A 26,775-nucleotide genomic window follows, 5' to 3' on the forward strand; every position below is an offset into this window, starting at 1 on the left:
ATAAAGGCTATTCAGACACCGCTAATCTTATTTTAAACCCCTGTCCCGTTTTAAAATGAAACTCTAAAAACATATAGGTAAATCATATCTGAATGTGCACCCTGGGCGGTCGTGCACGTTCCGACGTCATCTTCTGGCATGCCTTCCTCTTCTTTTGGTGACGCCTTCCAGTCCTGGCTCTTTCCCGTCCTCTTCTTCCGGCGGTTCAAATCCGATTGGTCACAATCCGTCGCCTGTGCAGTAGCGCTCTCTCCAGAGCTACTGCGCACACTCTGGTGCCATTTTTCTCAGTGGCAGTGCACATGCGCCGGATTTGAACCGCCGGAAGAGGACGATGAAGCCGGGGAAGAGCGAGGACCGGAGGGCGTTACCGAACGAAGAGGTAGGCGCGCCAGAAGATGAAGTCGGAACGTGCACGACCGCCCAGGGTGCATGTTCAGGTATGATTTACCTATATGTTTTTATAGTTTTATTTTAAAACAGGAGGGGGGGGGGGTTAGAATAAGATTAGCGGTGCCTGAATGGACTTTTTAAAGGCCATTCACGCATATGTGGGGCTCATGCAGCAAAATTTTGCTGATAGAGCCCCTTTAAAGTGTGGTTTGTAGCAAAACTTCCAATCTCCCAAATATTCATCTCTATCGCTTACCTGTATCCTTGACCCCTTTGATAAATGCTGAACTATAACCGTGGCTTCTCCACCATACCATGACCCTACTGATGACCTTTGACCAGTATACATGAAATCTCCATTGACCACTCCCCTTTCCTTGCTTGGACATAGATTCATTCTTCATATTTGCTTAGTAAAAGATTCTTTACTTAATTGATTTCTTTGTCCTTCCTCCAGAATGGTGTTACACTGAGGAGTCCTGCGGTGAGTTTTACTCTTTGTCCTTTCCCTTTTAGTTTCACCTCCCTTATGTGTATTAGTGACTTGTGATAAGATAATCCTGTAATAGTCTCACCATGCGGATACTCGGTGTGTCACAGCAGCAGATAATACACTAATATATTACAGGACAGACAAGCTCAGAGCAGATAGAAGATGCCAGGAGTCAGAGCAGCTGCAGGAGACTCAGGAGCACTTAGTTCTCTGTGCGGAGTGTCTGCGCTTGGCCTGGTGTAGATTATACAGCCTGACCGCGGGGGGGTCTCCGATAGCTCCTTCTCACACTTGGGGTGTAGCAGTCGGTCACTGACAGGACTTCCCGGTGCTATCACGTCTCATACATGGGGTGGGATTTGTTCTCTAGCATGGAGCTCACCACTGACAGTGTCCTTCTGTCACCCCCCACCTGTACTGGGTCAAAGGGGCTCCCTAAAGTCCTCCACCATCTCCTTGGTCTTCCCAGCATTAATCCTGAGCTGGTTCTGCTGATACCAGTCCACACAGTCCCGGTATAAGTCTCTGTACTCGCTGTCGCCCCCGTCTGTGGTGAGGCCGCCTATTACAGACATCGGGGGACTTCTGTGACAGCTGGAGGAGTTGCACCTAAAGTGGACCTTGTGGTGCCCCCGTACTACAGATCAGTGTCAGACACACAGTCCTGGGCTCTCACATACTGAGGGCGGGGTGTCAGGTAGTCTAGGATCCAGTAGAACAGGTGATGGTCCCTCCAACAAGGTTCAGCTTCTCCCTCTGCAGTCCTGGCTGAATGGTGGTAAAAGCTCCGGCGATATCACAGGACATTATTCTCATAGCAAACTGTGGAGGGGCCCATAGCAGGGCTCACTAGAGGGCGGAGATGTGACAGGACCAATCTCTCTAGGACCTTCATCAGGTGGGATGTCAGTCCTATGGGTCTGTAGCCATTGAGGTCCATCAGATGAGGTGTCTTTGACACTGAAACCACACAAGATGTTTTCCACAGTTGTGGTACCACTTCCAGCTTCAGGCTCATATTGTACATGTGTAATAACACCGCACTGCTGGTCTCCGCACATTTTAAGAATTTTTGCACTTATCCCATCGGGTTTTCTTTTTCTCCTAATATATAGTCACCTGATGAGACTGTTGTGTATTTTGTCTTCTCAGATGTACATGGCTCACATTTATTGTCATCATATCCATCTCCTTGCCCTGCATAATGATGATTGTTATGACTCTGCAGGTCCCAGTACTTGGACATTGCAGGACTCCTGTAATGGATCACGGCAGTCCCCAATAGATATCGCAGAGGTCTCTGCTCAGTTCAGTGGGAGTCTGGGCCAATTTGTGTTCACTAACTACAGTAAAAAAGAAGCTTTGCTGACCATGAGAAACACGGGACACACAGGTAACTGCCATCCAGCCCGCTCTTATAGACCTCTTCCAGTGAGTACATAAGCGATCCACTGCGTTACCATCACACATACTACTCATCTAGGCGCTCAGTGCTGTTACAAGACTCACTGATGAAAGACCCAAGGCCACAGAGCACTGAATATCATCCCATAGATCCGTTGTGGCAAACCTGTGGCACTCAGAGCCCTCTCTAAGGCCACCCATCTGTTGAACAGATTATACTGTGTGGGGGCCACTGTAGAGCAGATTGTACTGTGCGGGGCCACTCTGCAGCAGATTGTACTGTGCGGGGGCCACTGTGGAGCAGATCGTACTGTGCGGGGGCCACTGTGGAGCAGATCGTACTGTGCGGGGGCCACTGTGGAGCAGATCGTACTGTGCGGGGGCCACTGTGGAGCAGATCGTACTGTGCGGGGGCCACTGTGGAGCAGATCGTACTGTGCGGGGGCCACTGTGGAGCAGATCGTACTGTGCGGGGGCCACTGCGGAGCAGATCGTACTGTGCGGGGGCCACTGCGGAGCAGATCGTACTGTGCGGGGGCCACTGTAGAGCAGATCGTACTGTGCGGGGGCCACTGCGGAGCAGATCGTACTGTGCGGGGGCCACTGCGGAGCAGATCGTACTGTGCGGGGGCCACTGCGGAGCAGATCGTACTGTGCGGGGGCCACTGTGGAGCAGATTGTACTGTGCGGGGGCACCTTCACTATTTATATCACACAGTATACAGTTTATAGCAGACGTGATATTAGCACAGGCTGTAATAACATTGCATGGTTACTAGGAAACAGAGCGATGTGAATATTGAACAATAATTGTTCAAAATTATGCCAAATGCAGAGACTATTACCTGTCAGTACAAAGTTGTTTGTTGTAATTTGCAGTTCCATCAATGTCTGCAATTTTGGATCCACACCGTAGTAAAGTTAAATCTTTGTGTTGGCAGCTTTGCAATAAATTAGTGGTTTTTGGGTTGTAGTTTGGGTACTCTGTCTCTAAAAGGTTTGCCATCACTGCCATGGGTAATCTAGCCAATGCCTCCTGTAGGCGCAATACCAATACTAATGTCGCCAATGACTCCCGTAGGTGCAATACCGATACTAATCTTGCCAATGCCTCCTGTAGGCACAATACCCTGATACTAATGTGGCCAATGACTCCCGTGGCACAATACCGAAAATAATGCCGCCAATGCTTCCCGTAGGGACAATACCAATACTAATCTCGCCAATGCCTCCCGTAGGGACAATACCGATACTAATCTCGCCAATGCCTCTCGTAGGCGCAATACCGATACTAATCTCTCCAATGCCTCCCGTAGGCGCAATACCGATACTAATCTTGCCAATGCCTCCTGTAGGCATAATACCGATACCAATGTCGCCAATGACTCCCGTAGGCGCATTACCCTGATACTAATGTGGCCAATGACTCTCGTAGACGCAATACCGATACTAATGTGGCCAATGACTCCCGTAGACTCACTACCAATACTAATGTCGCCAATGACTCCCGTAGGCACAATACTGAAACTAATGTCGCCAATGACTCCCGTAAGCGCAATACCCTGATACTAATCTCGCCAATGCCTCCTGTAGGCGCAATACCCTGATACTAATGTCACCAATGACTCCTGTAGGCGCAGCACCCTGATACTGATATCATGAGTCTAACTATAATTACATAGGTACAAATAATACTGACTTACTTCATATACGTGTCTTCACAGTGGAAATCTCCATTAGCGATGGTGTCTCCATATCTGGCGGAGGACTCCCTTCTACCTATTTAGCTACTGCATTTCATTTTCACTGGGGAAATGGAACCTCAGGCTCTGAGCACAGGCTGTCTGGAAAGCAATATCCTATGGAGGTAATGGAACCGACTCTCAAGGATTTGATGTTTTATGTTATTAAAGTTTGGGATATTAATTTGGTGTGATCCTCGTTATTCGGGAAGACTTCAGTCTTACAGGCTACTTGTGCATCAACCAAGTTTTTATTGGGTTAGCAAATTAAAATGAGCCCCGTTCCTCCATTGCTGTCCTGACTTTGTGCTACTTTTTTGTTATATATATAAAAAAAAAAAAGTCAGAAATTTTGGTACATGCCAAAAAACACTTTGTCATTACAATACTTTTCTAGATGATATGAAAAATATCTGAGGTTTAGCAGGAGAGGCGAGGCCCGGTCTCAGATTCACTACACATGTGTACACAGTGGATATACTCAGTGACGCAGGATCTCTACGCATAAGCTGAGCATAGGACACAACTTGCAGATTTTATGGGTTTTTGCCCCTACATGACGATGTCTTTGTTTCCTACAGATGCACATTGTTCACACAAAGTCAGGAATGAATCTGTCACAGGCCAAACAAGACCCCAGTGGAATCGCAGTGCTTGGATTCTTTATTGATGTGAGTTACCTGACTTTCCCTTAATTCATGCTTCCTACTAGAGGACGGTTAGTAGACTGGTGGATCATCGAAGGGCTGGATTTTGATGCGGAATCTGCGTCAGAATCCTGCTAAAAAAAAAAACGCCTCCCATTGAATCAATGGGAGTCAGTCATTTACTGTTCCTGCTCATGGAAAAAAGAAGCGACCTGCCCTTTCTTCAGCCGTGGACATCCGCCTCGCGACACCTCCCTCCCAACTAGGCCCATTCATTTGGGCCTAATCCAGAGCAGAATGCCACGACTGGATGCCGATATACTGCACTGGCATCCAGTCACAGCTAGCCATGTTTTGGACCGGAATCTGAGGTGGCCTCTGCGTCAAATTCCAGTCCAAAAACCTCACGTGTGAACCCAGCATAAAGGGTGGCGATAGACAGAAGCTCCATCGTAGGAATGCTGTCTGAAATAGAAGGCTTAGTAACCGATTTTATGACATGAATTAAAAAAAAATGTAAATCCCATCAATATTTGGTGTCCTGGAGGTGATTATCCAGCCCCCACAGATACAGCCCTGATCTCAACATCATCCAGTCTGTCTAGGATGACATGAATAGACAGAAGGATTGCAGCAAGCAACAGCCACAGAAGATCTGGCTTAGCTATCCAAGATGGCGGCAGGAACATCCTCTTGAATCTGCCAATTCTAACCATTGGATTCATTAAAGCAAGACAAATGGTGCGGACCTGAGAATGTTCCCAAATTGTTTCTCTTCTTCTCCGTAACCAGAACATACAATATTTCCTTTTATAGGCCTTGTGGGTTATGAATTTTCTTGATCAAATAAGGACATAGTGTTAGATTGTTTTAAGACATTCAGCATAGTGGGGGAAATTCATCAAGATCCACAGATTTGATTTTGCTCTGGGGGTCCATGCACTAGCTGAGGACACTCATGATGAATAAGATGCTTCCCCTAAGTGCCCTTGTACATAGTGGAAATCTCTGAGACTGCCATGAATGCAAAGATCACTTACAGCACTACTGTGGTCTAGAAGATAAAGAATATAGTGCGGGCAGTGGCCTCAGCCAAATCTTACCCCCTCTCTGAAAAAGGGCGATGCTATGTGAAACAGGAGATTTAGTATTTATATGGTAGGACGGACTAGGGTTATTGTCACCCCTATGTTTCTGGGGTCAGGGTGTTCCTGGTTACTGTTCTCTTTACAAGGTCAAGGTGTTCCAAATTACTGCAGTCTCTGACAGTTCAGAAAAGTCTTTTTAGAGACTTCCAGAATCCTCCGTTTTACCTCTGTTCTTCCTGGACATTGGTAGCCTCCTGGCAACCCCATATAGATGTCATCCCTGCTCATGTTTCTAATGGTCACCTCCTGCACGATGTCCTCAGCAGTAGCAAGAGCATCCTATAGGCTCTGGGATGAAGTTCTTGACTCCTTAGAGAAGTCTTCCACTATCCTGTGCTCTCAGGCTTATCTTACTGGATAGCGGTGGTCTTCACTCATCTGCCACCTGCACTGTGACCTCAGCAAGAGAAGGATCTTGCTGAGATTCTGCTCTGGAGTCTTCTCCACTTGGACAGAAGGACTGATGACAATTGGTCTTTTCAGCCTCATTGACACAAACATCTTGTCCATGCAGCGAGAGCTCTGAGTCTCCAAGCCTTATGATACTACACAAGTGTAGAAACCCACTTTCTCCAAGATCCTCGCTCACCCCATTCTCATCATTAGGGACAGAAGCAGCAGATTGGCGCATTTCACGTCATTACTAGAAAGGGGATTTGTTCATGGTCATGTCTAGATTCTGGATGAATGAGGAGAAGTAACATGTCCACACAAGAATGACATGGAATCCGTAAACTCCCAATTCTAGCTCCAATTACTTTAGAAGTTTCTATAAATTCTCACCTGTAGAAAAACGAAGACTTAGAAGCAGAGCTACTTCCATCTATCTGCAACACACCAATGAGATATGGGACAGAATGGTGCCAGCTGATGTACTAGATAGCGAGCCAGAAAACCAGAAGTAGTAAATGGCTCTATAGGGGGCAGCACTCATTACACAAAACTGCATGGAAGCGGAATCATGAAGAACATCTGATGCTACAGCAAGGATGAGTGGCGACACAACCAGTCTCATGGTCAGAAGAGCTAGATGCTTGTCAACATGAGAACCTTCAATACTTGGCCACGAAAATGAAGAAACTTCTAAAACTTGTGACTTTCAGGCTCCTTAGTGATGATAAAATAGGTTTCTAATGTCCTATGAAATAGATCTAGCACAAGCTCTGCATGGAATAAATAGGAATCTTATAGAATACGTGGTATCGAAGCAAACTGTAATCCAGATATCACAGGGGTAACCAATGGCAACATTTGTATCCCCTCTATTTCCACAGGTCATGGACTCGGCTAATAAGTCCCAGCTAGGAGGACTGTCCGATCTTCTGGTGAACGTGGCCATTCCTGGTAAATCCCTCCACACGGCATCACACCAGGATCTACCTAACCCCGCTGAGATAGCATTGTGTAGAAGCCTCTTGGGTTCAGAATCTTGGGGTCAAGATGGTTTCCTCTCCGCTCAGATCTTGGGGTCAAGATGGTTTCCTCTCCGCTCAGAATCTTGGGGTCAAGATGGTTTCCTCGCCTCTCAGAATCTTGGGGTCAAGATGGTTTCCTCTCCTCTCAGAATCTTGGGGTCAAGATGGTTTCCTCTCCTCTCAGAATCTTGGGGTCAAGACGGCTTCTTCTCTTCTTGGGTTCAGAATCTTGGGGTCAAGATGGTCTCCTCTCAGAATCTTGGGGTCAAGATGGTTTCCTCTCCTCTCAGAATCTTGGGGTCAAGATGGTTTCCTCTCCTCTCAGAATCTTGGGGTCAAGATGATTTCCTCTCCTCTCAGAATCTTGGGGTCAAGATGGTTTCCTCGCCTCTCAGAATCTTGGGGTCAAGATGGTTTCCTCTCCTCTCAGAATCTTGGGGTCAAGATGGTTTCCTCTCTGCTCAGATCTTGGGGTCAAGATGGTTTCCTCTCCTCTCAGAATCTTGGGGTCAAGACGGCTTCTTCTCTTCTTGGGTTCAGAATCTTGGGGTCAAGATGGTCTCCTCTCAGAATCTTGGGGTCAAGATGGTTTCCTCTCCTCTCAGAATCTTGGGGTCAAGATGGTTTCCTCTCCTCTCAGAATCTTGGGGTCAAGATGATTTCCTCTCCTCTCAAGCTCAGAATCTTGGGGTCAAGATGGTTTCCTCTCAGTGTGGAGCATGGCCTCTCCTTGTCCAGCACATTATAAGGTAGGAAGCTGCTGATTTCTTGGATGATTTCTAGAATTGGTTTCTTAATTCCAGGGGAATCGCTGCAGCTGAATTCTAGCTTCTCTCTGGCTGATCTGCTGGGTGATGTCAATCTTACAACATATTACCGCTATAATGGCTCCCTCACAACTCCCACGTGTGATCAGGCCGTGCTTTGGACTGTCTTCAAGTATCCAATAACTGTCCCCTCAAAAGTGGTGAGTATCACAGTGAAGCCCGGGCTATCTGGAGCTTTCTTACAGGCAGTCTCTCCATGCATATTAACCTATCACCGCCACATCACAGTGATAAATACGACCTTTATAATGTAGAATTACAGGAAAACAACTTTTTTTTTAATTTTTTTTTTTGTAATGTAGATTGTGAGACCACATAGAGCTCACAATGTACGTTTTTCCCTATCTTTATGTCTTTTTGGAATATGGGATGGAAATCCATGCACACACGGGGAGAACATACAAACTCCTTGCAGATGGTTTTTTGCCCTTGGTGGGATTTGAACACCAGGACCCCAGCGCTGCAGTACTAACCACTGAGCCACCGTGTGGCCCCGAAATACAGGAAAACAACTTAAGAGTCTTAACCAAGTGAGGCAGTTGGTGCACTAGGGGTGGCCTCGAGCCCAGGACACTGCTCTTGCCACTTCGAAATGATCTTCCCCTTGCTATGACATCACTCATACTACCTGAGCAGCGCTCCAGGAGATGAAGCTCCACCCCCTTGGCACTCCTTGCCTCCTTTACATAAGACAAAGTGATTTTCTGCCAAATCTACTAAAGTGACAAACATGCCGGAGGGAAGGGGGATTGCCTTTAAAGGAAACCTCCAAAATGGCAGTGTCACATTTAGCCGACAAAATCAGAGGTAATGTCGCCCCGATCACACACAGGTTATAAACACACCTTCTGCAGTCACATGACCCCGAGATTTATGGGAGATCAGGGAGAATACAGGGCCGTACTGGGAGCATCGGGTCAGGGGGTACTGGGGAGACAAGTACGTGCCCCCTCCACCTTATATAGAGACAAGTACGTGCCCCCTCCACCTTATATAGAGACAAGTACGTGCCCCCTCCACCTTATATAGAGACAAGTACGTGCCCCCTCCACCTTATATAGAGACAAGTACGTGCCCCCTCCACCTTATATAGAGACAAGTACGTGCCCCCTCCACCTTATATAGAGACAAGTACGTGCCCCCTCCACCTTATATAGAGACAAGTACGTGCCCCCTCCACCTTATATAGAGACAAGTACGTGCCCCCTCCACCTTATATAGAGACAAGTACGTGCTCCCTCCACCTTATATAGAGACAAGTACGTGCCCCCTCCACCTTATATAGAGACAAGTACGTGCCCCCTCCACCTTATATAGAGACAAGTACGTGCCCCCTCCACCTTATATAGAGACAAGTACGTGCCCCCTCCACCTTATATAGAGACAAGTACGTGCCCCCTCCACCTTATATATAGAGACAAGTACGTGCCCCCTCCACCTTATATAGAGACAAGTACGTGCCCCCTCCACCTTATATAGAGACAAGTACGTGCCCCCTCCACCTTATATAGAGACAAGTACGTGCTCCCTCCACCTTATATAGAGACAAGTACGTGCCCCCTCCACCTTATATAGAGACAAGTACGTGCCCCCTCCACCTTATATAGAGACAAGTACGTGCCCCCTCCACCTTATATAGAGACAAGTACGTGCCCCCTCCACCTTATATAGAGACAAGTACGTGCCCCCTCCACCTTATATAGAGACAAGTACGTGCCCCCTCCACCTTATATAGAGACAAGTACGTGCCCCCTCCACCTTATATAGAGACAAGTACGTGCTCCCTCCACCTTATATAGAGACAAGTACGTGCCCCCTCCACCTTATATAGAGACAAGTACGTGCCCCCTCCACCTTATATAGAGACAAGTACGTGCCCCCTCCACCTTATATAGAGACAAGTACGTGCCCCCTCCACCTTATATAGAGACAAGTATGTGCCCCCTCCACCTTATATAGAGACAAGTATGTGCCCCCTCCACAATATATAGAGATAAGTATGTGCCCCCTGCACATTATACACTATATAAAGAGAAGTATGTGCCCCCACCACAGTATTCTGACATCTCATTCTAGTTCCATATGCATTAATATGGGATTGTTTCCCCCCTTTTTCCTCTGTACTCGGTGGCGCCCCCTCTCTGTGACCTTTATGTGGTCTGCCAGCACTTGCGGCTGCTGCAATTCCTTCCACTTTCCAATAATCCTGATCAGAGGTGATGGTGGAATATCTAGGAGACATTCCTGCCAGTGACTGGTATTACAGGACCAGGCGGGGATTTGGTGAGGTCTAGAGAATCGGCCATTTTATGTCACTAATGTTTTTAAAGGTGATGGCATGGTAAGGGGCTTGAGATTAAACAGTGGAGGCAATGGGGCTGGATGATAGAGCTGGCACCAATAGCGAAGCTTCAGCCCAAGCAGGGATCCTTGTCAGGAGACATCTTAGTCCTCTCCACATTTCATACTTTGTGTTATTTACCCGTGTTGTCGATTTCTTCTATTTCAGGTAAAAACTTTTTCATCTGCTGTAAGATACAACATATCAGGAACTTTGGAGACGATGCAAAATAACTTTCGTCCACCACAACCTCTTAATGGGCGAAGTGTGCAGGCCTCATTCCCAAGTGTGATACCGCCATCGCCCAGCAGTACAGCCGTATCCACTGGCGCCCCCAGTGCCCAGGCCGCCCTCCAGCCCACTATGCCGCTCTCCATGCTGATGTTACCGCTGCTTCTTCTGACAAGCTGGTAGAGTACATACTGCATGACCACAGGTCACATGACCTGATCCCCACCAAGGACCCTGTACTGTGTATAAGGCAGACGAGGCTCTTCACATCTATGGCTGTACGAACTGGGACAGTCATCAAACTTCATCCTCTGACCACCATTGAAGTGTTTGTCTTCCTTTGCAGCAGGTGGATACCTCTACCAGGTGTGAGCAGGACCTGACAGGTCTATATGTCACCACAGTTGTACACCAATAAATCTCTATAGATGTATGCTCATGAGGTTTTGTGCAGCAGGTAGTACATATAATCACCATGTGATAATACTGCACGAGAATGATTTGTGTCCCCCCTACCTTCCATGATTTCTCCCTATCACAATGGCGGGTCACACTCCTATCCTGTAATACTCTCGTCGTGTCAATCATTTACCCAGGATGAGAATTGTGCCCACTTTGGAAAACTCTTGAACAGAGTCCTTTCTACTTTATTCAATCACTTACAATGTGTTAGAGATTCGGCTTTTCTGCCGCACAGCCTTCTGTGCCGCCCATAGGAAGAGCCTGATCTGTCCCATTGCTCTGGCGGCTCTGCCCCATCACCTTCCCTCTGACTGCTGACTGCTCATCCTTGGAAGCAACTTCTCTCCAGACTCTACGAGCATCCGGCCTTCTCCTACCACGTGCTGAACGTCCTCTGCCATCTCGCCAAGGCTGACTGTCTGGACGGTCATTATGGAACGGTTTGTTTCCACATGGATGCATCTTCATACCAGCTCTGTGCCCTCCTACGTGAGGCTTGGAGATAACTGGAAGCGCACCGGGGTTCAGCCGGGTCTCCGGGCCTGGGTCGCTCTGTGGGGTAGAGACTCTGTCTGTCTGTGGCCCTAGAGATTCCTGTTCACTGGCAGGGGTCTAGGTGTGAGAGAAAGAAAAAAAAAGTGTCAAGCAAGGCAAAAAGAGGGGGGGAGAAGATAAAACATTAAAACTTCTCCTCACCTCCTGGATGCTGATAAAAAAGCGATTTCTTTCTGCTTCAAGATCAATTATTCCTCCACTTGCCAATTGACGGTCATAAACCTGGCGCAATTCTTTCTCTCTCTGTAGCATCAGCGAGTCTGGAACATACAGCTCCTAAAAATAATACTAACATTACTTATATAGCACCAACATATGCCACAGCGCTGTACAAATCAGACGCTACAAGAACAGACAGTATGAGACAATACAATGTGACAAAGAATTAATGTATCCAACAATAAGAGTGAGGACTCGTTCACAGGAGCTTACAATCTATGGGGAGATAGAGAGGACACAGGAGGAGTGAGGACCCCGCTCACAAGAGCTTACAATCTATGGGGAGATAGAGAGGACACAGGAGGAGTGAGGACCCCGCTCACAAGAGCTTACAATCTATGAGGAGATAGAGAGGACACAGGAGGAGTGAGGACCCCGCTCACAAGAGCTTACAATCTATGAGGAGATAGAGAGGACACAAGAGGAGTGAGGACCTCGCTCACAAGAGCTTACAATCTATGAGGAGACAGAGAGGACACAAGAGGAGTGAGGACCCCGCTCACAAGAGCCTACAATCTATGAGGAGATAGAGAGGACACAAGAGGAGTGAGGACCCCGCTCACAAGAGCCTACAATCTATGAGGAGATAGAGAGGACACAAGAGGAGTGAGGACCCCGCTCACAAGAGCTTACAATCTATGAGGAGATAGAGAGGAGGACACAAGAGGAGTGAGGACCCCGCTCACAAGAGCTTACAATCTATGGGGAGATAGAGAGGACACAGGAGGAGTGAGGACCCCGCTCACAAGAGCTTACAATCTATGGGGAGATAGAGAGGAGGACACAAGAGGAGTGAGGACCCCGCTCACAAGAACTTACAATCTATGAGGAGATAGAGAGGACACAGGAGGAGTGAGGACCCCGCTCACAAGAGCTTACAATCTATGGGGAGATAGAGAGGACACAGGAGGAGTGAGGACCCCGCTCACAAGAGCTTACAATCTATGGGGAGATAGAGAGGACACAGGAGGAGTGAGGACCCCGCTCACAAGAGCTTACAATCTATGGGGAGATAGAGAGGACACAGGAGGAGTGAGGACCCCGCTCACAAGAGCTTACAATCTATGAGGAGATAGAGAGGAGGACACAGGAGGAGTGAGGACCCCGCTCACAAGAGCTTACAATCTATGAGGAGATAGAGAGGACACAAGAGGAGTGAGGACCCCGCTCACAAGAGCTTACAATCTATGAGGAGATAGAGAGGACACAAGAGGAGTGAGGACCCCGCTCACAAGAGCCTACAATCTATGAGGAGATAGAGAGGACACAAGAGGAGTGAGGACCCCGCTCACAAGAGCTTACAATCTATGGGGAGATAGAGAGGACACAGGAGGAGTGAGGACCCCGCTCACAAGAGCTTACAATCTATGAGGAGATAGAGAGGAGGACACAAGAGGAGTGAGGACCCCGCTCACAAGAGCTTACAATCTATGGGGAGATAGAGAGGACACAGGAGGAGTGAGGACCCCGCTCACAAGAGCTTACAATCTATGGGGAGATAGAGAGGAGGACACAAGAGGAGTGAGGACCCCGCTCACAAGAACTTACAATCTATGAGGAGATAGAGAGGAGGACACAAGAGGAGTGAGGACCCCGCTCACAAGAGCTTACAATCTATGGGGAGATAGAGAGGACACAGGAGGAGTGAGGACCCCGCTCACAAGAGCTTACAATCTATGGGGAGATAGAGAGGACACAGGAGGAGTGAGGACCCCGCTCACAAGAGCTTACAATCTATGGGGAGATAGAGAGGACACAGGAGGAGTGAGGACCCCGCTCACAAGAGCTTACAATCTATGGGGAGATAGAGAGGACACAGGAGGAGTGAGGACCCCGCTCACAAGAGCTTACAATCTATGAGGAGATAGAGAGGAGGACACAGGAGGAGTGAGGACCCCGCTCACAAGAGCTTACAATCTATGAGGAGATAGAGAGGAGGACAGAAGAGGAGTGAGGACCCCGCTCACAAGAGCTTACAATCTATGAGGAGATAGAGAGGAGGACAGAAGAGGAGTGAGGACCCCGCTCACAAGAGCTTACAATCTATGAGGAGATAGAGAGGAGGACACAAGAGGAGTGAGGACCCCGCTCACAAGAGCTTACAATCTATGGGGAGATAGAGAGGACACAGGAGGAGTGAGGACCCCGCTCACAAGAGCTTACAATCTATGAGGAGACAGAGAGGACACAAGAGGAGTGAGGACCCCGCTCACAAGAGCTTACAATCTATGGGGAGATAGAGAGGACACAGGAGGAGTGAGGACCCCGCTCACAAGAGCTTACAATCTATGAGGAGACAGAGAGGAGGACACAAGAGGAGTGAGGACCCCGCTCACAAGAGCTTACAATCTATGGGGAGATAGAGAGGAGGACACAAGAGGAGTGAGGACCCCGCTCACAAGAGCTTACAATCTATGAGGAGATAGAGAGGACACAAGAGGAGTGAGGACCCCGCTCACAAGAGCTTACAATCTATGAGGAGATAGAGAGGACACAAGAGGAGTGAGGACCCCGCTCACAAGAGCTTACAATCTATGGGGAGATAGAGAGGACACAGGAGGAGTGAGGACCCCGCTCACAAGAGCTTACAATCTATGAGGAGATAGAGAGGACACAAGAGGAGTGAGGACCCCGCTCACAAGAGCTTACAATCTATGAGGAGACAGAGAGGACACAAGAGGAGTGAGGACCCCGCTCACAAGAGCTTACAATCTATGGGGAGATAGAGAGGACACAAGAGGAGTGAGGACCCCGCTCACAAGAGCTTACAATCTATGAGGAGATAGAGAGGACACAGGAGGAGTGAGGACCCCGCTCACAAGAGCTTACAATCTATGAGGAGATAGAGAGGAGGACACAAGAGGAGTGAGGACCCCGCTCACAAGAGCTTACAATCTATGAGGAGACAGAGAGGACACAAGAGGAGTGAGGACCCCGCTCACAAGAGCTTACAATCTATGAGGAGATAGAGAGGACACAAGAGGAGTGAGGACCCCGCTCACAAGAGCTTACAATCTATGGGGAGATAGAGAGGAGGACACAAGAGGAGTGAGGACCCCGCTCACAAGAGCTTACAATCTATGAGGAGATAGAGAGGACACAGGAGGAGTGAGGACCCCGCTCACAAGAGCTTACAGTCTATGGGGAGATAGAGAGGAGGACACAAGAGGAGTGAGGACCCCGCTCACAAGAGCTTACAGTCTATGGGGAGATAGAGAGGAGGACACAAGAGGAGTGAGGACCCCGCTCACAAGAGCTTACAATCTATGAGGAGATAGAGAGGACACAGGAGGAGTGAGGACCCCGCTCACAAGAGCTTACAATCTATGAGGAGATAGAGAGGAGGACACAAGAGGAGTGAGGACCCCGCTCACAAGAGCTTACAATCTATGGGGAGATAGAGAGGAGGACACAAGAGGAGTGAGGACCCCGCTCACAAGAGCTTACAATCTATGAGGAGATAGAGAGGACACAGGAGGAGTGAGGACCCCGCTCACAAGAGCTTACAATCTATGAGGAGATAGAGAGGACACAAGAGGAGTGAGGACCCCGCTCACAAGAGCTTATAATCTATGAGGAGACAGAGAGGACACAAGAGGAGTGAGGACCCCGCTCACAAGAGCTTACAATCTATGGGGAGATAGAAAGGAGGACACAAGAGGAGTGAGGACCCCGCTCACAAGAGCTTACAATCTATGGGGAGATAGAGAGGACACAGGAGGAGTGAGGACCCCGCTCACAAGAGCTTACAATCTCTGAGGAGATAGAGAGGAGGACACAAGAGGAGTGAGGACCCCGCTCACAAGAGCTTACAATCTATGGGGAGATAGAGAGGACACAGGAGGAGTGAGGACCCCGCTCACAAGAGCTTACAATCTATGAGGAGATATAGAGGACACAGGAGGAGTGAGGACCCCGCTCACAAGAGCTTACAATCTATGAGGAGATAGAGAGGAGGACACAAGAGGAGTGAGGACCCCGCTCACAAGAGCTTACAATCTATGAGGAGACAGAGAGGACACAAGAGGAGTGAGGACCCCGCTCACAAGAGCTTACAATCTATGGGGAGATAGAGAGGACACAAGAGGAGTGAGGACCCCGCTCACAAGAGCTTACAATCTATGAGGAGACAGAGAGGACACAGGAGGAGTGAGGACCCCGCTCACAAGAGCTTACAATCTATGAGGAGATAGAGAGGACACAGGAGGAGTGAGGACCCCGCTCACAAGAGCTTACAATCTATGGGGAGACAGAGAGGACACAGGAGGAGTGAGGACCCCGCTCACAAGAGCTTACAATCTATGGGGAGATAGAGAGGACACAAGAGGAGTGAGGACCCCGCTCACAAGAGCTTACAATCTATGAGGAGACAGAGAGGATACAAGAGGAGTGAGGACCCCGCTCACAAGAGCTTACAATCTATGGGGAGATATAGAGTAGGACACAAGAGGAGTGAGGACCCCGCTCACAAGAGCTTACAATCTATGGGGAGATAGAGAGGAGGACACAAGAGGAGTGAGGACCCCGCTCACAAGAGCTTACAATCTATGAGGAGACAGAGAGGACACAAGAGGAGTGAGGACCCCGCTCACAAGAGCTTACAATCTATGGGGAGATATAGAGTAGGACACAAGAGGAGTGAGGACCCCGCTCACAAGAGCTTACAATCTATGGGGAGATAGAGAGGACACAGGAGGAGTGAGGACCCCGCTCACAAGAGCTTACAATCTATGAGGAGACAGAGAGGACACAAGAGGAGTGAGGACCCCGCTCACAAGAGCTTACAATCTATGGGGAGATAGAGAGGAGGACACAGGAGGAGTGAGGACCCCGCTCACAAGAGCTTACAATCTATGAGGAGATAGAGAGGACACAGGAGGAGTGAGGACCCCGCTCACAAGAGCTTACAATCTATGGGGAGACAGAGAGGACACAGGAGGAGTGAGGACCCCGCTCACAAGAGCTTACAATCTATGGGGAGATAGAGAGGAGGACACAAGAGGAGTGAGGACCCCGCTCACAAGAGCTTACAATCTATGGGGAGATAGAGAGGAGGACACAAGAGGAGTGAGGACCCCGCTCACAAGAGCTTACAATCTATGAGGAGACAGAGAGGACACAAGAGGAGTGAGGACCCCGCTCACAAGAGCTTACAATCTATGGGGAGATAGAGAGGACACAGGAGGAGTGAGGACCCCGCTCACAAGAGCTTACAATCTATGAGGAGATATAGAGGACACAGGAGGAGTGAGGACCCCGCTCACAAGAGCTTACAATCTATGAGGAGATAGAGAGGAGGACACAAGAGGAGTGAGGACCCCGCTCACAAGAGCTTACAATCTATGAGGAGATATAGAGGACACAAGAGGAGTGAGGACCCCGCTCACAAGAGCTTACAATCTATGGGGAGATAGAGAGGACACAAGAGGAGTGAGGACCCCGCTCACAAGAGCTTACAATCTATGGGGAGACAGAGAGGACACAAGAGGAGTGAGGACCCCGCTCACAAGAGCTTACAATCTATGGGGAGATAGAGAGGACACAGGAGGAGTGAGGACCCCGCTCACAAGAGCTTACAATCTATGAGGAGACAGAGAGGACACAAGAGGAGTGAGGACCCCGCTCACAAGAGCTTACAATCTATGGGGAGATAGAGAGGACACAGGAGGAGTGAGGACCCCGCTCACAAGAGCTTACAATCTATGGGGAGATAGAGAGGACACAGGAGGAGTGAGGACCCCGCTCACAAGAGCTTACAATCTATGAGGAGATAGAGAGGAGGACACAAGAGGAGTGAGGACCCCGCTCACAAGAGCCTACAATCTATGGGGAGATAGAGAGGAGGACACAAGAGGAGTGAGGACCCCGCTCACAAGAGCTTACAATCTATGGGGAGATAGAGAGGAGGACACAAGAGGAGTGAGGACCCCGCTCACAAGAGCTTACAATCTATGAGGAGACAGAGAGGACACAAGAGGAGTGAGGACCCCGCTCACAAGAGCTTACAATCTATGGGGAGATAGAGAGGACACAGGAGGAGTGAGGACCCCGCTCACAAGAGCTTACAATCTATGGGGAGATAGAGAGGAGGACACAGGAGGAGTGAGGACCCCGCTCACAAGAGCTTACAATCTATGAGGAGATAGAGAGGATACAAGAGGAGTGAGGACCCCGCTCACAAGAGCTTACAATCTATGAGGAGACAGAGAGGACACAAGAGGAGTGAGGACCCCGCTCACAAGAGCTTACAATCTATGGGGAGATAGAGAGGACACAGGAGGAGTGAGGACCCCGCTCACAAGAGCTTACAATCTATGAGGAGATAGAGAGGAGGACACAAGAGGAGTGAGGACCCCGCTCACAAGAGCTTACAATCTATGGGGAGATAGAGAGGACACAAGAGGAGTGAGGACCCCGCTCACAAGAGCTTACAATCTATGGGGAGATAGAGAGGACACAGGAGGAGTGAGGACCCCGCTCACAAGAACTTACAATCTATGAGGAGATAGAGAGGACACAAGAGGAGTGAGGACCCCGCTCACAAGAGCTTACAATCTATGAGGAGACAGAGAAGACACAAGAGGAGTGAGGACCCCGCTCACAAGAACTTACAATCTATGAGGAGATAGAGAGGACACAAGAGGAGTGAGGACCCCGCTCACAAGAGCTTACAATCTATGGGGAGATAGAGAGGACACAAGAGGAGTGAGGACCCCGCTCACAAGAACTTACAATCTATGGGGAGATAGAGAGGAGGACACAGGAGGAGTGAGGACCCCGCTCACAAGAGCTTACAATCTATGAGGAGATAGAGAGGACACAGGAGGAGTGAGGACCCCGCTCACAAGAGCTTACAATCTATGAGGAGACAGAGAGGACACAAGAGGAGTGAGGACCCCGCTCACAAGAACTTACAATCTATGAGGAGATAGAGAGGACACAAGAGCAGTGAGGACCCCGCTCACAAGAACTTACAATCTATGAGGAGATAGAGAGGAGGACACAAGAGGAGTGAGGACCCCGCTCACAAGAGCTTACAATCTATGGGGAGATAGAGAGGACACAAGAGCAGTGAGGACCCCGCTCACAAGAACTTACAATCTATGAGGAGATAGAGAGGAGGACACAAGAGGAGTGAGGACCCCGCTCACAAGAGCTTACAATCTATGGGGAGATAGAGAGGACACAGGAGGAGTGAGGACCCCGCTCACAAGAACTTACAATCTATGAGGAGATAGAGAGGAGGACACAAGAGGAGTGAGGACCCCGCTCACAAGAGCTTACAATCTATGGGGAGATAGAGAGGACACAAGAGGAGTGAGGACCCCGCTCACAAGAGCTTACAATCTATGAGGAGATAGAGAGGAGGACACAAGAGGAGTGAGGACCCCGCTCACAAGAGCTTACAATCTATGGGGAGATAGAGAGGAGGACACAAGAGGAGTGAGGACCCCACTCACAAGAGCTTACAATCTATGAGGAGATAGAGAGGACACAGGAGGAGTGAGGACCCCGCTCACAAGAGCTTACAATCTATGGGGAGATAGAGAGGAGGACACAAGAGGAGTGAGGACCCCGCTCACAAGAGCTTACAATCTATGAGGAGATAGAGAGGAGGACACAAGAGGAGTGAGGACCCCGCTCACAAGAGCTTACAATCTATGGGGAGACAGAGAGGACACAGGAGGAGTGAGGACCCCGCTCACAAGAGCTTACAATCTATGGGGAGATAGAGAGGAGGACACAAGAGGAGTGAGGACCCCGCTCACAAGAGCTTACAATCTATGAGGAGATAGAGAGGAGGACACAGGAGGAGTGAGGACCCCGCTCACAAGAGCTTACAATCTATGAGGAGATAGAGAGGAGGACACAAGAGGAGTGAGGACCCCGCTCACAAGAGCTTACAATCTATGGGGAGATAGAGAGGAGGACACAAGAGGAGTGAGGACCCCACTCACAAGAGCTTACAATCTATGAGGAGACAGAGAGGACACAGGAGGAGTGAGGACCCCGCTCACAAGAGCTTACAATCTATGGGGAGATAGAGAGGAGGACACAAGAGGAGTGAGGACCCCGCTCACAATAGCTTACAATCTATGAGGAGATAGAGAGGAGGACACAAGAGGAGTGAGGACCCCGCTCACAAGAGCTTACAATCTATGGGGAGACAGAGAGGACACAGGAGGAGTGAGGACCCCGCTCACAAGAGCTTACAATCTATGGGGAGATAGAGAGGAGGACACAAGAGGAGTGAGGACCCCGCTCACAAGAGCTTACAATCTATGAGGAGATAGAGAGGAGGACAAGTCGGCTAAAACCCATCATGTAGAGACAATAGACTAATGATCCCTGTAATCTATCTCTGCTGTATTTCTGGGATACAGGGATCATTAGACTACTGTCTCTACATGATGGTTTTAGCCGACTTGTCGTCGTCTTCTTATTATGAGGAATCTCATTTCTTTATATCTTCTCACATTTGTCTCTGGAATCTTTTCTCCAATGTCTCAGCTTACCTGCTCTCCTTTTCGGTCAGTCTTATATAGCCATGCTTTCTCTTCCATACATTCTCTATCAGTGACCGCTAGCTGTATACATTTTGTTCCTCACTATATTTGTGACCTTTATTTCCTTCCTTAGCTCTTATTTTCTATTCGCCTCATCTTTTCTTTTCTATGGCTTGTTCCTATCCCAGTATTTGTCTATTTTGGGTGTAGATAATCTGTTTTCTACCATGTCGTCATATTGTATAATTCTTGTGTTTGATCGGCTCCATTATGGTCATTTATTTCTATGACTTTAGAGATCATACATGAGGAAGGTCTGGTGACCGAGACGTCCTTAATGATCTACTTCTCCTTTAATATGGAAACGCACATTAATTGTTGTAATCTAGGTTCACAAATAAATGAATTTTTTGCTTTGAACACAAGCTATGTGTCTGCAGCAGAATCTTTACACGACTGATATTAGGGTCGGAGGACCCATTTGCTGCTAGCAACACAATAAGACCTGAGTTTGCGCTACCACTGATATTTTTCAATTTGGAATCTAAGAAGACCAAAAAAATTAAGGATCTTACCACTCACTGTTAGGAAGGACACAGGTGATAAAGGGGGATTCCTACCTCTGGCTGCCGTGGAGGAGTGGCTGCCTGAAGCTTGTTAAAGTCAAAGATCAAATCTTCACGACATACAGGACAGACAACTGGTTCCTACAAAAAAAATCAAGAAATGACACAGTAAATAGCACACGTCAAACAGAATCAAATGAGTGAGAAGCGGACTCAATGCAAATCTGTCATTACATAAAAAACATCCAATCTATTAACAGAAAATTATAGAGCAGGAACTTCCTATATACAAACTGCTCCATAACCTGTAGATAGGACACTATATACAATCTCCTCTATAACCTGTAGATAGGACACTATATACAATCTGCTCTATACCTGTAGATAGGACACTATATACAATCTGCTCCTCTATAACCTGTAGATAGGACACTATATACAATCTGCTCTATAACCTGTAGATAGGACACTATATACAATCTGCTCTATAACCTGTAGATAGGACACTATATACAATCTGCTCCTCTATAACCTGTAGATAGGACACTATATACAATCTGCTCCTCTATAACCTGTAGATAGGACACTATATACAATCTGCTCTATAACCTGTAGATAGGACACTATATACAATCTGCTCTATAACCTGTAGATAGGACACTATATACAATCTGCTCTATAACCTGTAGATAGGACACTATATACAAACTGCTCTATAACCTGTAGATAGGACACTATATACAATCTGCTCTATAACCTGTAGATAGGACACTATATACAATCTGCTCCTCTATAACCTGTAGATAGGACACTATATACAATCCGCTCCTCTATAACCTGTAGATAGGACACTATATACAATCTGCTCCCCTATAACCTGTAGATAGGACACTATATACAATCTGCTCCTCTATAACCTGTAGATAGGACACTATATACAATCTGCTCCTCTATAACCTGTAGATAGGACACTATATACAATCTGCCCCTCTATAACCTGTAGATAGGACACTATATACAATCTGCTCTATAACCTGTAGATAGGACACTATATACAATCTGCTCCTCTATACCCTGTAGATAGGACACTATATACAATCTGCTCCTCTATAACCTGTAGATAGGACACTATATACAATCTGCTCTATAACCTATAGATAGGACACTATATACAATCTGCTCCTCTATAACCTGTAGATAGGACACTATATACAATCTGCCCCTCTATAACCTGTAGATAGGACACTATATACAATCTGCTCTATAACCTGTAGATAGGACACTATATACAATCTGCTCCTCTATACCCTGTAGATAGGACACTATATACAATCTGCTCCTCTATAACCTGTAGATAGGACACTATATACAATCTGCCCCTCTATAACCTGTAGATAGGACACTATATACAATCTGCCCCTCTATAACCTGTAGATAGGACACTATATACAATCTGCTCTATATCTGTAGATAGGACACTATATACAATCTGCCCCTCTATAACCTGTAGATAGGACACTATATACAATCTGCCCCTCTATAACCTGTAGATAGGACACTATATACAATCTGCTCTATATCTGTAGATAGGACACTATATACAATCTGCCCCTCTATAACCTGTAGATAGGACACTATATACAATCTGCCCCTCTATAACCTGTAGATAGGACACTATATACAATCTGCTCTATATCTGTAGATAGGACACTATATACAATCTGCTCCTCTATAACCTGTAGATAGGACACTATATACAATCTGCTCTATATCTGTAGATAGGACACTATATACAATCTGCCCCTCTATAACCTGTAGATAGGACATTATATACAATCTGCTCCTCTATAACCTGTAGATAGGACACTATATACAAACTGCTCTATAACCTGTAGATAGGACACTATATACAATCTGCTCTATAACCTGTAGATAGGACACTATATACAATCTGCTCTATAACCTGTAGATAGGACACTATATACAAACTGCTCTATAACCTGTAGATAGGACACTATATACAATCTGCCCCTCTATAACCTGTAGATAGGACACTATATACAATCTGCCCCTCTATAACCTGTAGATAGGACACTATATACAATCTGCTCTATATCTGTAGATAGGACACTATATACAATCTGCTCCTCTATAACCTGTAGATAGGACACTATATACAATCTGCTCTATATCTGTAGATAGGACACTATATACAATCTGCCCCTCTATAACCTGTAGATAGGACATTATATACAATCTGCTCCTCTATAACCTGTAGATAGGACACTATATACAAACTGCTCTATAACCTGTAGATAGGACACTATATACAATCTGCTCTATAACCTGTAGATAGGACACTATATACAATCTGCTCTATAACCTGTAGATAGGACACTATATACAAACTGCTCTATAACCTGTAGATAGGACACTATATACAATCTGCCCCTCTATAACCTGTAGATAGGACACTATATACAATCTGCCCCTCTATAACCTGTAGATAGGACACTATATACAATCTGCTCTATATCTGTAGATAGGACACTATATACAATCTGCTCCTCTATAACCTGTAGATAGGACACTATATACAATCTGCTCTATATCTGTAGATAGGACACTATATACAATCTGCCCCTCTATAACCTGTAGATAGGACATTATATACAATCTGCTCCTCTATAACCTGTAGATAGGACACTATATACAAACTGCTCTATAACCTGTAGATAGGACACTATATACAATCTGCTCTATAACCTGTAGATAGGACACTATATACAATCTGCTCTATAACCTGTAGATAGGACACTATATACAAACTGCTCTATAACCTGTAGATAGGACACTATATACAATCTGCTCCTCTATAACCTGTAGATAGGACACTATATACAATCTGCTCCTCTATAACCTGTAGATAGGACACTATATACAATCTGCTCCTCTATACCCTGTAGATAGGACACTATATACAATCTGCTCCTCTATAACCTGTAGATAGGACACTATATACAATCTGCCCCTCTATAACCTGTAGATAGGACACTATATACAATCTGCTCCTCTATAACCTGTAGATAGGACACTATATACAATCTGCTCCTCTATAACCTGTAGATAGGACACTATATACAATCTGCTCCTCTATAACCTGTAGATAGGACACTATATACAATCTGCTCCTCTATAACCTGTAGATAGGACACTATATACAATCTGCTCTATAACCTGTAGATAGGACACTATATACAATCTGCTCCTCTATAACCTGTAGATAGGACACTATATACAATCTGCTCCTCTATAACCTGTAGATAGGACACTATATACAATCTGCTGTATAACCTGTAGATAGGACACTATATACAATCTGCTGTATAACCTGTAGATAGGACACTATGTACAATCTGCTCCTCTATATCCTGTAGATAGGACACTATATACAATCTGCCCCTCTATAACCTGTAGATAGGACACTATATACAATCTGCTCCTCTATAACTTGTAGATAGGACACTATATACAATCTGCTCCTCTATAACCTGTAGATAGGACACTATATACAATCTGCTCTATAACCTGTAGATAGGACACTATATACAATCTGCTCCTCTATAACCTGTAGATAGGACACTATATACAATCTGCTCCTCTATAACCTGTAGATAGGACACTATATACAATCTGCTCTATAACCTGTAGATAGGACACTATATACAATCTGCTCCTCTATAACCTGTAGATAGGACACTATATACAATCTGCTCCTCCATAACCTATAGATAGGACACTATATACAATCTGCTCTATAACCTGTAGATAGGACACTATATACAAACTGCTCTATATCTGTAGATAGGACACTATATACAAACTGCTCTATAACCTGTAGATAGGACACTATATACAATCTGCTCCTCTATAACCTGTAGATAGGACACTATATACAATCTGCTCTATAACCTGTAGATAGGACACTATATACAATCTGCTCCTCTATAACCTGTAGATAGGACACTATATACAATCTGCTCCTCTATAACCTGTAGATAGGACACTATATACAATCTGCTCCTGTATAACCTGTAGATAGGACACTATATACAATCTGCTCTATAATCTGTAGATAGGACACTATATACAATCTGCTCCTGTATAACCTGTAGATAGGACACTATATACAATCTGCCCCTCTATAACCTGTAGATAGGACACTATATACAATCTGCTCTATAATCTGTAGATAGGACACTATATACAATCTGCTCTATAACCTGTAGATAGGACACTATATACAATCTGCTCCTCTATAACCTGTAGATAGGACACTATATACAATCTGCTCTATAACCTGTAGATAGGACACTATATACAATCTGCTCCTGTATAACCTGTAGATAGGACACTATATACAATCTGCTCTATAATCTGTAGATAGGACACTATATACAATCTGCTCTATAACCTGTAGATAGGACACTATATACAATCTGCTCCTGTATAACCTGTAGATAGGACACTATATACAATCTGCTCTATAACCTGTAGATAGGACACTATATACAATCTGCTCTATAATCTGTAGATAGGACACTATATACAATCTGCTCCTGTATAACCTGTAGATAGGACACTATATACAATCTGCCCCTCTATAACCTGTAGATAGGACACTATATACAATCTGCTCTATAATCTGTAGATAGGACACTATATACAATCTGCTCTACAACCTGTAGATAGGACACTATATACAATCTGCTCTATAACCTGTAGATAGGACACTATATACAAACTGCTCTATAACCTGTAGATAGGACACTATATACAATCTGCTCTATAACCTGTAGATAGGACACTATATACAATCTGCTCCTCTATACCCTGTAGATAGGACACTATATACAATCTGCTCCTCTATAACCTGTAGATAGGACACTATATACAATCTGCCCCTCTATAACCTGTAGATAGGACACTATATACAATCTGCTCCTCTATAACCTGTAGATAGGACACTATATACAATCTGCTCCTCTATAACCTGTAGATAGGACACTATATACAATCTGCTCCTCTATAACCTGTAGATAGGACACTATATACAATCTGCTCCTCTATAACCTGTAGATAGGACACTATATACAATCTGCTCCTCTATAACCTGTAGATAGGACACTATATACAATCTGCTCCTCTATATCCTGTAGATAGGACACTATATACAATCTGCTCCTCTATAACCTGTAGATAGGACACTATATACAATCTGCCCCTCTATAACCTGTAGATAGGACACTATATACAATCTGCTCCTCTATAACCTGTAGATAGGACACTATATACAATCTGCTCCTCTATAACCTGTAGATAGGACACTATATACAATCTGCTCCTCTATATCCTGTAGATAGGACACTATATACAATCTGCTCTATAACCTGTAGATAGGACACTATATACAATCTGCTCCTCTATAACCTGTAGATAGGACACTATATACAATCTGCTCCTCTATAACCTGTAGATAGGACACTATATACAATCTGCTCTATAACCTGTAGATAGGACACTATATACAATCTGCTCCTATATAACCTGTAGATAGGACACTATATACAATCTGCTCCTATATAACCTGTAGATAGGACACTATATACAATCTGCTCCTCTATAACCTGTAGATAGGACACTATATACAATCTGCTCCTGTATAACCTGTAGATAGGACACTATATACAATCTGCTCCTCTATAACCTGTAGATAGGACACTATATACAATCTGCTCTATAACCTGTAGATAGGACACTATATA

At 46.1% G+C, this 26,775-nt stretch overlaps 2 protein-coding genes across 2 annotated transcripts in view; one reads left to right on the plus strand and one right to left on the minus strand.

Moving 5' to 3' along the window:
- The first annotated feature begins 398 nt into the window (after nt 1-398).
- LOC142216804 (carbonic anhydrase 4-like) lies at nt 399-10,851 on the plus strand. Its single transcript, XM_075284836.1, has 8 exons — nt 399-411; nt 851-877; nt 2,115-2,279; nt 4,015-4,157; nt 4,614-4,703; nt 7,102-7,171; nt 8,046-8,209; nt 10,579-10,851. Exons 1-8 carry the CDS (start codon nt 399-401, stop codon nt 10,822-10,824), a joined length of 918 nt encoding a protein of 305 aa, XP_075140937.1. The 3' UTR covers nt 10,825-10,851.
- Nucleotides 10,852-11,267: 416 nt separating this feature from the next.
- The window catches only part of RNF25 (ring finger protein 25), an 88,867-nt gene continuing 73,359 nt past the window's right edge, over nt 11,268-26,775 (minus strand). The window contains exons 8-10 of the mRNA XM_075285049.1: nt 21,005-21,091; nt 11,800-11,934; nt 11,268-11,715 (exon numbers count right to left, since the gene is read on the minus strand). Coding sequence (XP_075141150.1) covers nt 11,311-11,715; nt 11,800-11,934; nt 21,005-21,091 — 627 coding nt within the window. The 3' untranslated portion in view covers nt 11,268-11,310. The remainder of the gene's footprint in view (nt 11,716-11,799; nt 11,935-21,004; nt 21,092-26,775) is intronic.

This window comes from Leptodactylus fuscus, chromosome 8 (genome assembly GCF_031893055.1).
Source record: "Leptodactylus fuscus isolate aLepFus1 chromosome 8, aLepFus1.hap2, whole genome shotgun sequence".
Classification (NCBI taxonomy): Eukaryota; Metazoa; Chordata; class Amphibia; order Anura; family Leptodactylidae; genus Leptodactylus; species Leptodactylus fuscus.